We start from the raw sequence: 15,545 nt of genomic DNA on the forward strand, positions 1-15,545 counted from the left end.
TGGAACTCTCAGTAAGGACTCTGTATAAATTAGAGATGGATGGAACCATCTCTGTAATATGCAAGAGGAATATATTCTAATCCCAACTTCCTACACTCCCTTTTGATTCCATGTCCATCACTCTATCTCTTTACAGGCACACTCAACTCCCTTGCCCAGCTCTCCTCTGATGCTTCATACCTGGCAGCTCTCCTTAATTGAGATCCAATTAAACTCCTTCTCCATACCTCCACCTAAGCATTTAAATACAGCTTGGAGAGTGAGGGATAGGGTGCAGCTCAGTGGTAGAGTGCTTGTGTAACATGCATGAGGCCCTGAATCCCATCTCCAGCAACAAAAATAGATAGATAGATAGATAGATAAAGGAAAGGCTTGGAAAAAATAAAGTTTTGCTGATGACTCTCATTCACCTATTTGTTAAAAATATTTATTTATTTATTTTTTAGTTTTAGGTGAATACAGTATCTTTATTTTATTTTTAAGTGGTGCTGAGGATCGAACCCAGTGCCTCACACATGCTAGGCGAGTACCCTTCCACTTGAGCCGCAACCCCAGCCCCTCATTCACTATTTTACTGCTCTCATTTATAGTTAAATTCCTATCTACGTCCTCTCCTCCCACTCCTTGTCAGGAGTCAGGCTTTCATCCATACCATTCTACCTAAAGTGTTCTTGTCAAGGTGGTTAATCTCCTCTACCATGCAAAGTGCAATGCTTGTCAATAGCATTTGACATACTTAAGCCTTTAGCATCTTGAAATTCTTTTCATTGGTTCATTTAGTTTCTGGAGCGACTTTCTCTCTTAAGAAAGGCAACTGTCCTCCTACCTTAGTCTCTTCTGTTGGAGACCATCCTTTGCTGGGAGGTCATCTCCAGAGTTCATTCTAAGACCTCTTCCCCATATCCACTCACTTATTTGATTGCTTTAATTTTGTCCCTCTTAAGTATCTATCTATATGCTTATTACTTACCATATTTAAATGTCTAACCTAGACAGCTCTTCTAAGCAACATACTGCATATCCAGCTGCCTAATTGACATCTCTACTTAGAAATCTTAATCATAACATGACAAAAACTAAAGTGAGTGCTGGGGATCTAGTTCAGAGGCAAAGCACTCGCCTAGCATATGCTAGGCCGTTGGTTCAATCCCAGTACCAAAATCAAAAATAAAATATCACTAAGGTGATATTCTCCTAAAAACCCACTCTTTAACTACTTTTCCCCATCTCAGTAAATGATAACTGCATTCTTCTAATCATTCAGAAGAAAACATTTTATCTTTCTCTTATATCCCACATCAAACAAATAACCAAATCATAAGCACTTCTTAGCATCTTTCCCTTTTTAAACTGTGGAACTCTCAGTAAGGACTCTGTATAAATTAGATATGGATGGAACCATCTCTGTAATATGCAAGAGGAATACTTAACATACTATAATGCAAGCCACCAACACCTTTTTCTGGACCATTGCAGTAGCCTCCTGTGTCCTGCCTCTACCCTTGCTATACCATAGCTTAATCTCTACATGGTAATCAGAGTAGTGTTTTTAAATCATGAGGCAGTATGTCATACCTTCACTCAGAACTCTCCAGTGGCCCCCAACTTACTCAAAATACAAAAGAGGGCCTGTAATGCCCTGCATTATCTTGTTCCTGGATACTTCTCTGACCTCATCTGTTATTCTCACACTTACTCAGTTAGACTGGCTTCTGTGTATTCTTCTGTTGCTTAGATGTGCCACGTCCATTGCAAACACAATAACTTTGCATTTTTTAGTCCTTGGGCTAGAATGTTTTTCCCTTTAGTAGCTGCATGGTTTGCTGGCTCTAACTGCAAGTTTCTCCTTAAATGTCATCTTATTAGACAAAGACGTTAAATGTCACCTTATCATACTTCCTTGGCCGTCATTTCTAGTTTGGTTTGTTTGTTTGTTTTTGGGGGGGGATATTGTTTGGGAGGGGTTGGATTTTTGGTTTTGGATTTGGTTTTTGAGGTAGGGTTTTCTATGCTACCATACCCAGCTAATCATTTCTGAAACAATACTATTTGCTACCCTTGGTCCCTCCTTTATATTCTTTGCTTCTTCATCAAAATTAAGACCTGTTTATGATAGTTGATTTGTTTGTAATCCAACTAAAATATAAGGATCTAAGAGCAAGGTCTTTGCTTTCATTTACTTCTGCATCTCCATCCTGTAAAACAGGTAGCACTTCACATTGGATTCATATTAAAATGTGGATGAGAGTTTTTGTTGTCTTTCAGTAGTTTCTATGAACTTTGATTTTTCCAAATAATTTGGGAAAGAAAATAATCACCACTAGCTCTTCATACACTAACACTTGCTTATTTGGTTCATGTGTAGATTATTAGTCAAAATAGGCAGTAAATCTTACCATTTTACTAATAGAAATAGTGACCACTCATTATCTCTACCACATGGGGCAGGGTACCTCAAGGAATATGATAAACGGCTCTTGCTGACAAATGACCTTTCCAGGACCTAGGACAGCGATTCAGGATGCTCACAGTCTTCTTGTTCTTCCCTTGATGGATTAGACTAAAATGGAACTATTGGCAATAGTTTGAATGAATTTAAGCTAATTTATAGTCTCAAAAATAAAAATAAGCATGTGTGTGTGTAATCTGGGGGTGGGGGTGGCAGGGGGGTTAACCAGGGATTGAACCCAAAGATGCTAAACCACACAACCCCTGTCCTTTTTTTTTTTTTTTAATTTTGAGACAGAGTCTCACTAATTGCTTAGGGCCTTGCTAAGGCTGGCTTTGGACTTGCGATCCTTCTGCCTCAGCCTCCAGAGTTGCTGGGATTACAGGCATGTGCCACAACACCTGGCCCAAATATAAATTTGAAAGGAAATTAAGTCCTAAACATTTTTTCAATGAATATAATATCACTGTTTTTGAAGCTTCTGCATGCATTGACTTACATAGCCTTGTACCTTCACAGTGATGATTTATGTATTAGTTGACAAATGAGCATTGTCTAAGGTAGAAATGTTCTCATTAGAAAATAAGCATAAATTAATAGGTTTTTTTATACCTTTATTTTACTTATTTTTATGTGGTGCTGAGGATTGAACCCAGTGCCTCGCACATGCTAGGTGAGTGCTCTACTACTGAGCTACAATCCCAGCCCCTAATAGGTTTTTCTCTTACCTATAGTTGTGGGAACACTGTTCTACAAGCATAGTTGTTCAGACATTAATGATCCACTCATGCATTATTGAGCATTTCCTAAGAATATAATTTTCTGTGAGCATTTGTGTTTTATAACTATTTAGAGGAAGAATTTGCTACTTTTCTTCAGACAATAATATACTGTTCTTGGTCTTTTAATTTCAGTATGATTACCTTAATGTACTAGAAGCTGTAAATGTCAGTACTTCCTGCTTACCACTTGAGCTAATAAGGAATAAAGAAGCCATTAAGGGGGAAATCGCTTTTGGAGTCAAATTCTCCAGAATTAACAGTTGACTTATAATCATAAAATATTTGATGTTTTATAGATCTTATGAATAAAAGAAGTCATATTATTTTCCATTAGATGTGTGTATTTGTATCATTGAGAATTTTCAGAGTTCAGTTACAAAGTTTCAAGTTGAATTTACATGGGGCTTATTCTACCTACTGATAAAACTGTCTTCACATTTGAGATCTTTGGTATAACAACAGTCCAGAACTTGATCATGAAGAAGAAGTCATTAAAACAAACCATCTGAAAACATAATTGCCTTGTATTTTGTTTACTAGAAAAGACATGAAGTTATCTATGGTCAGTCCTGAAGAAATAATTGCAACTTAAAACAAGCTCTTTTCAGTTATTAAACCCATTGAACAGAATTCAAATGTATCTGAATTCGATTGAAACCTGATATATTTTAATAAGATACAGTCTTACATGTAATTTAAGAATATAAAATATTTTCTTTAGAATTGTTTTGTCTAATAAATTTTCTGATGAAAACAGAATCTAGTTACATTATTCCCATGTTCATGATCAGTGGATGTAATCTGGATTGTTTTTGAGTTAACAGTGTGTTCAATCAAGCTGTCCAGAACCAGCCTACACCTGCACAGCCAGGAGTGTACAACAATATGAGCATCACCGTGTCCATGGCAGGTGGAAACACAAATGTTCAGAACATGAACCCAATGATGGGCCAGATGCAGATGAGCTCGTTGCAGATGCCAGGAATGAACGCTGTGTGCCCTGAGCAGGTAAGAGCCACAGCTGGCACACTTGCCACACACGTACCACAGTACACCACAGTTCACTGTCCATCGGGTATGTTGACAGTAACCAGAAATAATCTTGCTTCTTTATTCTTTCTTGACATCTCTTGATCATCACTGGCCCTTAAGATATACAATGGAAATTTTGATAGACTTTATAAATAAGACTTTAGTTTCATGAAATTTTAGTGTTATAGAGTAGCATACGTATTGGCTGTTATATTCTGAATACATTTTCTTCATTTCCACCTTTAATTCAACAAGCATTTATTCAGCTTACTATGTGTAAAGATACCTTTGTGAAACTATACATATTAACATATTAGGAGACACAACAAAACTGATAGTCAAGTTGAGTAATAAGACCAAACAGTTGTATAGGAGGTGAACCTCCAGAGGACCATACATATTAATATCAGTTGAGAGGTATGTACAGTTGACTGCTGAGTAGTAAAAAGGAAAAAGGCCTAGTCAGGAAAAGCACTGGGGAAAAGTTGCCTACAAAAAGAGAACTGAGGGCTGGGGGTGTAGTTCAATGGGAGGGTGCTTGCCTAAGGCCCAGGGTTTAATCCCTATTATCACGAAAGAGAGAGAGAGAGAGAGAATTGAAAAAGAAACATTCAATATTGGTTATTACAGCAGAGCCTAGGTTGGAAGAAAGGTTGAAAAGCCCAATGAATGTGAAAGAGAGATTTATATTTAGAACAGAATTTATATGATAATATTCTTGGGGATATTGTATGCCATCTAAGTGTTTGGAGTTTGTCCTGGAGCCTCCTGCAGGTTTTTAGGAGAGAATGATTAAATTCAAAATGATATTTAAGAAGATTATATTAGAGTAATTCCAGGTGCTTACAGTTCTCATTCATGTAAGCAACCATGAAGTAAATTGTGGTGACGAGGCTACTACTACCATGCAGTCATAATTTATAGCAATTCTTAAAAATATGTAAACATTGATTATTTTTTGTATAAAGTTCCTTTTTGATTGACTATTTAAATTTCATATTTCCCAGTAATTATATAGTAAGCCTAAGGAGGTTAGCAAGGACAAAACCAGTAACTTAGTGGGATCCAAATTTTACAGCAAATTAAAGGAACTAAATAGGATTTCTTCTTGTCCTTGTTGTTATCTTGTTGTAGTCAGTTATTACAATTATTCCTGATCTTCACTACCTTAAAAAATAATAATAATAATATGAATTGGGTAAAACTGTTATATTTAAAGTGAGTTTCTTATATAGTTGGTCTTGCTTTTTTTTTTAGTTGGACACAATACCTTTATTTTATTAATTTATTTTTATGTGGTGCTGAGGATTGAACCCAGGGCCTTGCATGTGCTAGGCGAGCATTCTACAGCTAAGCCCCAGCCCCAGCCTCACGGTCTTGCTTTTTTATTCAACTCAGCCATCTGTGATTTTTAATTGGAGTGGTTGGTCTGTTTACATATAACGTGCTTATTAGTATGGCATATACCATCTTGTTTTCTTTGTCTTAACCTTTTGGCTTTTGTGTGTGTATAATTAAATATTTTTATTCATTTTCTCTCTTTTTGGCTTATTAACTATATTTACTTGTTTTATTATTGTAGTAATTGCTTTTGAGTCTATATTAAATATCTTTGATTTACCAGTCTACCTTCAAATAATCCTAAGTAACCTTATATATAAGATCCTCATAATAGTATATTTTCATTCCTCCTTTCCTATGCTGTGTTGTTGCATTTATGTGATATATGCCCCACAGTACATGTCATTATTTTTTCTTTGAATAGTCAACTATATTTTTTTCAAATTTAAATAAGAAGTTTTTTGTGTTTACTTCCAGTTTTCTTCATTTCTTTGTATAGTTTTAGACTTCCATTTGGTATGGAAGTTTCTTTTGCCCGAAGGTCTTCCTTTAATGTTTATAGTGCACATTTGCTGCTGTTGATTCTTTTAGCTTTCATGTATCTGAAAAAAGTTTTTGTTCTACCTTATTTTTGAAAGTTTCTCCCCCTGAATCCTAGGTTGGCAGTTTTTGCTTTCAGAACTTTAAAGATGTTATTCTACTGCAACCTTCTAATGAGATATCTGCTATTATTTTTCTTTGTTCTTCTGTACTTTATTGGATTTTTCCCTCTCTAATTTAAAATTTTATCTCTTATTATTCATTTAAGTAATTTCATTATGACATGTTTTCATATGATATTCTTTGTTTCTCATTCATCAAATTTGGACAGTGTTAGTCATTCCTTCTTCATTTTTTTTTTTTCTGTCAACTCCCCTCTTCTTTAAAACCTCATTTCACATGTAATAGAGCTCTTGAAGCTGCCCGTAGCCCCCTGGGTTTTGTTGGGGAGAGTGTTAGAATGAAGTTCAGTCATTCTTTCCTCTACATGTTTCATTTTAGATAGTTCTGTTGCTGTAGCTTCAGATCCACTAATTTTTTCTTTTGCAATGTATGTTCTGTTTAGTTCAGGGTATTTTTCATCTCAGCAGGGTTTGTTTGTTTTTTATAGTACTTGGGGTTGAATTCAGTGGTGCTCTATATCCTCAGCCCTTTTATTTTTTATTTTGAGGCAGGGTCTCACTAAATTGCCCTAGGCTGGCCTCAAACTTGCAAATCTCCAGCCCCAGTATCCCAACTATCTGGAATTACAGGTGTATACCATTGCACTTGGCTGTTTTGTCCAGTTTTTCAATGGATTCAGACAGGAAGATAAATATGATCCCTGTTCCTAATAGACGTGTATGCATTGAGAGAAAATTAGCTTTTTTAAAAAAGTATAATCTATAAAAATATACAGAAAAGTATACAACTCAATGAGTTTTCACAAACTGACCACATCTGAATAACTACCACCAAATCAAGAAACAGAACATCACCAACACCCAGGAGGTTCTTCTCATGTTCCCTTGCACACACTCTGTCTCCACAAGGAAAACTGTCTGTATTTAAAACAATGCAGTAAATTACTAAACTTTTATTTTTCATGCCTTCCTTTTTTTGTCAGGAGATTGGGGGGTTTTTTGTTTGTTTTGTTTTAATTTGTCTTATTACACATGACAGTAGAATGTATTTTGAGATATGATACATAAATGCAGTATAACATCCCATTCTTCTAGTTGTACATGATGTGAAATTATGTTGGATGTGTATTCATATATGCACATACATGCACATAGGAAAGTTTGTCTGATAAACATTCTACTACCTTTCCTTTTCCCATTCCCCCTTCCTTCCCTTCATTTCCTTTGTCTAATCCAGTGAACTTCTATTCCCATCCCATATTGTGAGTTACATCTACATATCAGAGAGAACATTCATTGGGCCTTTTTTTTTTTTTTTTTTTTTTGAGGGTTTGTCTTATTTCACTTAGCATGATAATCTCCAGTTCCATTCATTTATCAGCAAATGCCATAATTTCATTTCTCTTTATGACTGAGTAGTATTCCGTAGTGTATATATACTACATTTTTAATCCATTTATCTGTTGAAGGGCACCTAGTTTGGTTCCATAGCTTAGCTATTTTGAATTGAGCTACTATAAACATTGATGTGGCTATGTCACTGTAGTGTGCTGATTCTAAGTCCTTTGGGTATAAACTGAGGAGTGGGGTAACAGGGTCAAATGGTGGTTCCATTCCAAGTTTTCTGAGGCATCTCCAGATTGCTTTCCAGAATGGTTGCACCGATTTGCAGTACCACCAGCAATAAATGAGCGTACCTTTTCCCCTACATCCTCGCCAACATTTATTGTTACTTGTATTCTTGATGTTCGCCATTCTGACTGGAATGAGATGGTATATCAGTGTATTCTTAATTTGCCTTTCTCTGATTGCCAGAGACGTTAAACATTTTTTCATATATTCGCAGACCAATTGTATTTCTTCTTCTGTGAAGTGCCTTTTCAGTTCTTTTGTCTGTTTATTAATTGAGTTATCTGGGTTTTCATTATTAAGTTTTTAAAGTTCTTTACATATCCTGGAGATTAATGCTGTATCTGAGGAGCAGGTAGCAAAGATTTTCTCCCATTCTGTAGGCTCTCTCTTAACATTCTTGATTGCTGATGACGTGATTCTATGTTTAGAAGATCAAAAAACTCCACCAAAAAACTTCTAGAACTCATAAATGAGTTCAGCAAAGTAGCAGAATATAAAATTAACACCCATACATTAATTGAGTTCCTATACATCAGTGATGAATCAACTGAAAGAGAAATCATGAAAACTACCCCATTTACAGTAGCCTCAAAAAAATTGGGGAAATCAATCTAACAAAAGAGGTGAAAGACCTCTACAATTAAAACTACAGAACACTGAAGAAAGAAATTGAAGAAGACCTTAGAAGATGGAAATATTTCCCATTAACAGTATAGGCAGAATCAACATTGTCAAAACAGCCATACTACCAAAAGCGCTATGCAGATTTAATGTAATGCCTTTTAAAATTTCAATGACGTTCTTCTAGATATAGAAAAAGTAGTCATGAAATTCATTGGGAAAAATAAGAGGTCCAGAATAGCCAAAGCAATTTTTAGCAAGAAAAGCAAAGAAAGAGGTATCATTATACCAAACCTTAGATTATACTACAAAGCTATAGTAATAAAAAGGGCATGGTATTGGCACTAAAACAGACATGTAGACCAGTGGTACAGAATAGAAGACACAGAGACAAACCCATGTAAATACCGTTATCTCATACTAGACAAAGGCACCAAAACATACATTGGAGAAAAGATAGCCTCTTTAACAAATGGTGCTGGAAAAACTGGAAATATGTGTGTAGCAAAATAAAATTAAACCCTTATTTCTCACTCTGCACAAAACTCAACTCAAAGTGGGTCATGGCCATAGGCATTAGACTAGAAACCCTGCAATTCGTAGAAGAAAAAGTAGGCCCAAATCTATATCATGTCAGTTTAGGAACCAGCTCCCTTCACAAGACTCCTAAAGCACAAGAAGTAAAATTGAGAATCAACAGGTGGGATAGAATCAAACTAAAAAGCTTCTTCACAGCAAAGGAGATTGTTTTTCATTGAAGAATTTGGTCTTTAACTTAAACAACATGCTTGTAATTTGGCCTTATATTTGTCTTTAATAGATAAATGATCCAGCACTGAGACACACAGGCCTCTACTGCAGCCAGCTTTCATCCACTGACCTTCTCAAAACAGAAGCAGATGGAACCCAGGTCAGTAAGAAAATGCTAAGTGCAGAGCTGTCATATGTACTCTAGATACACAGAGGACGCTGCGTAGCATCGTGGTTTAAGAACCTGACCTTGGAAGTCAGACCTGGGTGTGAGTCCTGGCCATACTTTCCTTATTTGTGTCATTGTGGGCATGATACAGAACTTTCCTGAGCTGCTGTGTAACCACAGAACTAACAAGATACCTGCTTATAGGATTGTTGAGAGGGTTAAATGAGATAAGCTTTCAGAGGATTTAACAGAGTTCTTAGAAAGGGTAGGTAGGGGAATCACACAGGTGGCCACTCATTGTTATTGTTTAAGTAACAGTGCTTAAAACTCATCTGTAATAAAAATACTCAGAAGATCTAAGTAAGTTCACACTAAACAGTGTCTGCTATGTGCTCTGCCTCCTTAGAAGTATGTTTCTGAACAGCACAAACAACAAATGGCCAAATTTCCTGTATTAACCAAACTTAGAAATTTTGGAGGTTTTAATTCACTTTGGTAATTTGGGTTTCATCTTTATCTTAAGTTTTTTTTAACATAGGTATTTTGGTGTAGATGAGATAGAAATACACATATCTTCCTTGCCTTTTGGGTGAACTATAAGAAGAAGAGAAGGAAAAAGTTTTATTGTAAAATTTATGATTTGCCAGGCACTGTGGTAGGCACTGTATGCTTTATCTCATTTAAGCCTCACTGTAACCCTACAAAGGAGGTAGTGTTCCTTTTCTTCACAGATAAAGAAACTGAACCTGAGAAGGTTTAACTATATGTACCACTTACAAAACTACAATGAGGAGGAGCTGAGATTCAGACCCAGGTCTCTCTAACACCAAAGTTCCTGCTGTATCTGTCACATCACTTAGAGTCTGTTGAAAGATAAAACATATAGACACATGTACCTAAACTGTCACATAACCAAAGAAGGCAAACTATCAAATTTATGTTACAAGTAACAAGAGCATAAGCATTCAAAGAAAGAAGAAATAGGACTGAGGTCAGTGGAAGAGTTCTTGCCTAGTACACAAGGCCCTGGTTCAAGCCCTATTGCTACAAAGAATAAAGAAAAGAGAAATGACTGAGATGTTCAGAGAGAATTTACACAGGAGTAGGCTGAATTGGGCTTGACGGACAGTTCTCAGGCCAGGAGAAAGAGAAAGGTCTATGTAATGGTTGTTAGAAGCCAGAATAAGGGGTAATAAAGGACAGGGAAACAGATATCTTAGCATAGTCCTGGAAAACAAAATCCACTGAAGGTAAAAAGTTTGTAGTAAGAATTTGTAGGAATCAAAATTGGTACAGTAGATGGGGACAAATTTCCAGCTTTCTTGAATACTAACTGAGTGATCTGGACTTCATCCTAAATAAACTCATCCCTGAAGGAGAACACTGATAAAGCATGCTGGCATAGGCTTTATCTTGGGGTGGAAGAGGTAAAGGAAGGCCTGCTGGGCAACTGGCTTAGGAGGAGAAAGACCAGGTAGGAGGCTGTATCCAGAGTCCGAGCTTTATGAAACCAAACTTCAGTCCTTTGATGATAAAGAAAGGGCTTTTTGTGATTGAGGAATGAAGACGGTCTTCATTTACCAGAAGTCTTTGAAAGTCTCATGCTCACAGATTCATGTACTGTGTAGCATGACAAATTAGTTAAAGCAAAACAACCAAGCTGTAAGTTCTGAACCTGGGATAGTATTTGAATTGAAGGAAAAACGATGCTGGAAAATCTTCAGAGGCTGGCACTCGCTGTCACCCTTCTTCTCCCCTGGCAGATCTTCATCTTCTGTGTAGGCTTTGCCCGTCTGTGAAAGAAGTCCTTGAGTCTTAAGGCATCCTTTTTTCTAAGTAAATGTTCAAAATGGATGAAATGTGTTTTAGAGTTTTGTTTTGTTTTTTTTTAGGTTTTTTAATTTCAAAAATAGACTTATCTAAAAATACTCTTTTACTTTTTTCTAAAGAAGCAGAATTTTCTCTCTAGTCTGTTTTATCATGCTTTTCTTTATCAGGAGTGTTTTTCATTATTTGGGGACGAAAACACATTAGGCTTTACCCCATTATTTCATATTTAGGAATACATAAACATGAAAGTTATGTTGATTTAAAAATAATAGCTGAACCCAGGTATAGTGGTGCATGTCTGTAATCCCAGTGTCTCGGAGGCTGAGGCAGGAGGATTGCAAATTCAAGGCCAGCCTCAGCAATTCAGCAAGGCCCTGAGCAACTTAGACTTTGTCTCAAAATAAGAAATCAAAAGGACTGGGGGTATGGTTTAGTGGTAAAGCATCCCTGGGTTCAATCCTCAGTATCCCCCCCATAAAATTTTTTAATTGCTGAAAAAACACTATTGTTTGTGTTCGCACAAAGTCTCAGTGGCAGAGTCTTCTTTCTGTTGTAGCCCTTCATGACACCTCTGTTTGTCTCTGAATTTATATTTGCCAAACAGAGATCGGAGTGAGGGAGGTAGAAATGCAGGGACAGATGTATGGAAAAGGAGAGAGGACTGGGGAGGACCAGGGGCCAGCTGTACTGGGGAGGAGGCTAGACAGAGGAAAGAAGAAGAAAGGATTGCAGAGAATAAAGAAGCAGGAGGAGGTGATAGGGGATTGTTCACCTGGGAGAGAAGAATGCCCAGGTCAAACCCCAGAGGAAAAGTAGAGATGGCGGTTACAACAGCAGTTTAGTGAGGGCACAGAGGCGGCTAGAGAGCAGACGTAAGACAGTGTGCTTTAGATACCTGAGAAAAAGCTCAAAGATGAAGCATATAGGGGCAAGAAGCAAAACCTAGGAAACTAGGAAAAGAGCAAGATGAGGAGAGAAACAGTGCTAATCTAATCTAACTAGGGATTTAATTCATTAGGCACCACAAAAACACTAGTCAGGGTCTGCCTTATCTGAGAGCAAACGGAGTGGGGATGTATGTGGATTAAGAATAAGACACTACTGGCTAGACTGATACAGAAAGTTGGTAGAACATGAAGGCTGGTAGAAAACAACTTTTACTCTGTTTAGAGTAGAAAGCTTTTCAGAGGAGTGGAGTGTAATTGTCAAATATTAGTGATAAATGACAAAAAAAAATCTAAAATTCTTTATGAACCTATTAAACATAAGGCACCAGTTTGCCAAAAATTGGAGACACTTAGATGCCTTAGAAGGCGTTTCTATTCCTGTTCTGGAGCATTCAGAAGTGTGATATCGGCCTTAATCAGTTCTATTAACAACTTTTTAATAAGCTAGTTGGTAAGACTAACTTCTGGCTTTATTTTCCCAATAGAAAATGTTAGAACTATGAAAAATTGTGACATTTTAAAGGAATATATGTATTACTACTGAAAGTAAAGGGAAAATTCACACTGTCTTCAACTAGTAGATTTACTGTTATTTTTAGCTCATGTGTTTAAGGAATTGTCTATCAGGAAAAAAGTCAAATATAAAATTGTTCAAATGATAATTTGTTGTAATTCTAAAGCTGATATGTGAGGAGCTATGTAATAATATATTTAGATACTACACAAATCTTCCGGACATTAACCTTAGTAGTGCTGATGTCCTGTTACTAAGTTGTGGTGGGTTTATTTTGCTGATACTGGGTTAAAGCCCTTAATTTCTCAGTGCCATCATAAGGATTTTTTATCCTACTAAAGTCATCTGTAGAATGCTTTTGAACTGGTTTTCCAAATAGCATGTTTTTTTTTTTTTGGACCCACCACAGGTACCATACTCTGAAACTGGGCTTTTCCCAACCTTGGCAATATTAGCAATGACACTCACTTTCAGTATTGATGGCAACCCTGTAGGGGTTGACATGACCATTCCAATTTTTATTTTATTTTTAAAGTGTGAACTTTCCAGAACCCTGAGCAAAATGAGTGCAGCGATTTTCTTTTTGTAGGACAAGAAGACAGAAGAGTTCTTCTCTGTGGTGACTACAGACTAGAGGAATGCTCTAGTGAGTTTCCACTTCAAGTAGTACCCACTCATAAGCCGGGGGGGCAGACCCTTCTGTCTAAACACATCTTTTATTTGTGTTCCAGCAGGTGCAACAGGTTCAGGTGTTTGCTGACGTCCAGTGTACAGTGAATCTGGTAGGCGGGGACCCTTACCTGAACCAGCCTGGTCCACTGGGAACTCAAAAACCCACGTCAGGACCACAGACCCCCCAGGCCCAGCAGAAGAGCCTCCTTCAGCAGCTACTGACTGAATAACCACTTTTAAAGGAATGTGAAATTTAAATAATAGACATACAGAGATATACAAATATATTATATATTTTTCTGAGATTTTTGATATCTCAATCTGCAGCCATTCTTCAGGTCGTAGCATTTGGAGCAAAAAAAAAAAAAAAAGAAAAAAATGTTCACTTTTGTTGGGAGATTGAGAGATGCTTTTGTTTCTTTGTAAAGGCCTTGGATATTAGAAACAAGGCAGAACAGTTGGACAATCTATTTCTTGAGCCAAATTTAATTATTCTTATTTTTGTAATCAGTCATTGGCTTCTTATCTGGATGAAGGCTTTTGAAGGAGAACCAAAACAACAAGTTCCAAGGGGAAGACGAAGCTCCACCTCGCTGGCTCAGTCCTGACCCTGCCCAGGAAGATAGGCCCGTGGGGCTTTGCCTGTGTCCGTCCACCAAAGGCTGTCACGTTCCTCAAAACCAACAGCCCTCCCTACCCCACCCCAGGCAGCTTGTATGTACAATCAGCTTCTTCAAGCAACTCTTTATCTGTTGGCTTCAAGATAATATTTTGCCTCCACATATGTACCCTTTCTCCTTTTTTTAAAGATGGATTTAAACCAAGATGCCTCCAGGAAAGAGGATGATATTCACAGAGGAATCCAAAAATTGGGAAAAAATGCAATAATTTTTGATGAGATGGGTGAAGGACAAGATGTGAGTTCTGTCAATTATTGTAGATACAGTTTCCTGATTAAATCCGGCGAAAAAGGCAGCCTGTTCTTTCTGCTTTTATTGTATTAACAGCTGAGGTAGCTAAAGTTATTTAAAATAAAATTAAATTTATGATTCAAGTAGCTTATTTTTAATCTCACTGTAAATATATTTGATTTCTTGTAGAAATTGATTTCTTTCTGTTTAATTTTATGCTTTTAATATCATATTCTTGATTTTTCTAAATTTGTGTGAAATATAACATTGATTGAATTGCAGTTAAATTTGGCTAGTAATATTTCATTATTTTAGCAATCGTGATGCCATGTGTGGATTTACTTTGGGGCTCACATCGATGTGGCACTGCCAGAAAGAGCCATTCCAGCTGAGCTAGAGCAGACTACCCCAGAGTGTCCAGGATCACCCAGCCAGAAATGCACATGCCGCTTGTGCAGAGGGAAATTAGTGCTCAAAGAAAATCTGCTGTTTTTCTTAGGTTGACTTTGGGAATTTGAGTTTCCATCTGTGCAAATATAAATTTCTCTATCCTGCTCTGAGGCTAATTGGTACCATGTTTTCCCTTTGTGTCCTGTCATTCGGCCACGTCCCATCTCATCCTGGTCTCTGAGAAAGGAGCCAGTGAACTGACTTTCTAGTTCTAGAAGTTCCACCACAGGCCAGGAAAGCTTGAGAAAGCATTGTGTGGAAGAAGCAAAGTAGACCCCCATCACTCACCATTACCTGCATCCCTGGGCCTGTGAACGATGACAACACTGACCTTCTGCACCAGCTACCTCTGCTTGCGGCAGAGAAAAGGCCATACGAACCAACATGGATGAGGAGCATGGACTCAGACTTCAAGGAAGAAGCCATTTCCCCAGGTCCTCCTTTCTGCATCTCACCACCCCTAGTTTCAGATAACTCCATTGAACAGCATCTATTCAGAAACTATACCGAATTAAAAAAAAAAAAAATTGATGGAAGGGCTCACATGGGTAGCAACTATGAAACAGAAATAGGACACTCAGTCAAAAACATTATCTCTTTTAGTTTTTCAGAAAATGCATCCTTGATTTCATTAATTTCCAGCTTGAAAGCCCAGCCATATTACTCTAGTCCCTACCAAACTGCTGTAGGAGGCCATTTCCATTGTTTGTGATATTTAGATGTGCAGACATCAGGAAGTTCACCCTTAACTTCAGCATTCCAGATGAAGTTTCCTGACTCAGT

At 37.2% G+C, this 15,545-nt stretch overlaps 1 protein-coding gene across 8 annotated transcripts in view; it reads left to right on the plus strand.

The window, feature by feature from the left end:
* Ncoa1 (nuclear receptor coactivator 1) overlaps window positions 1-15,207 on the plus strand; it is a 246,410-nt gene extending 231,203 nt beyond the window's left edge. For 5 of the 8 annotated variants that reach the window (XM_071601387.1, XM_027933430.2, XM_071601386.1 and 2 more), the window contains 3 exons: window positions 4,056-4,239; window positions 9,340-9,429; window positions 13,461-15,207. In XM_071601387.1, the coding sequence (XP_071457488.1) occupies window positions 4,056-4,239; window positions 9,340-9,429; window positions 13,461-13,631 (445 nt within the window). In that variant the 3' untranslated portion in view covers window positions 13,632-15,207. Of the gene's footprint in view, window positions 1-4,055; window positions 4,240-9,339; window positions 9,430-13,318; window positions 13,376-13,460 lie in introns of all 8 variants that reach the window. The other 3 variants (XM_071601390.1, XM_071601389.1, XM_071601388.1) reach the window with 3 other exon arrangements.
* The last annotated feature ends 338 nt before the right edge of the window (window positions 15,208-15,545 follow it).

Source organism: Marmota flaviventris, chromosome 14 (genome assembly GCF_047511675.1).
Source record: "Marmota flaviventris isolate mMarFla1 chromosome 14, mMarFla1.hap1, whole genome shotgun sequence".
NCBI lineage: Eukaryota > Metazoa > Chordata > Mammalia > Rodentia > Sciuridae > Marmota > Marmota flaviventris.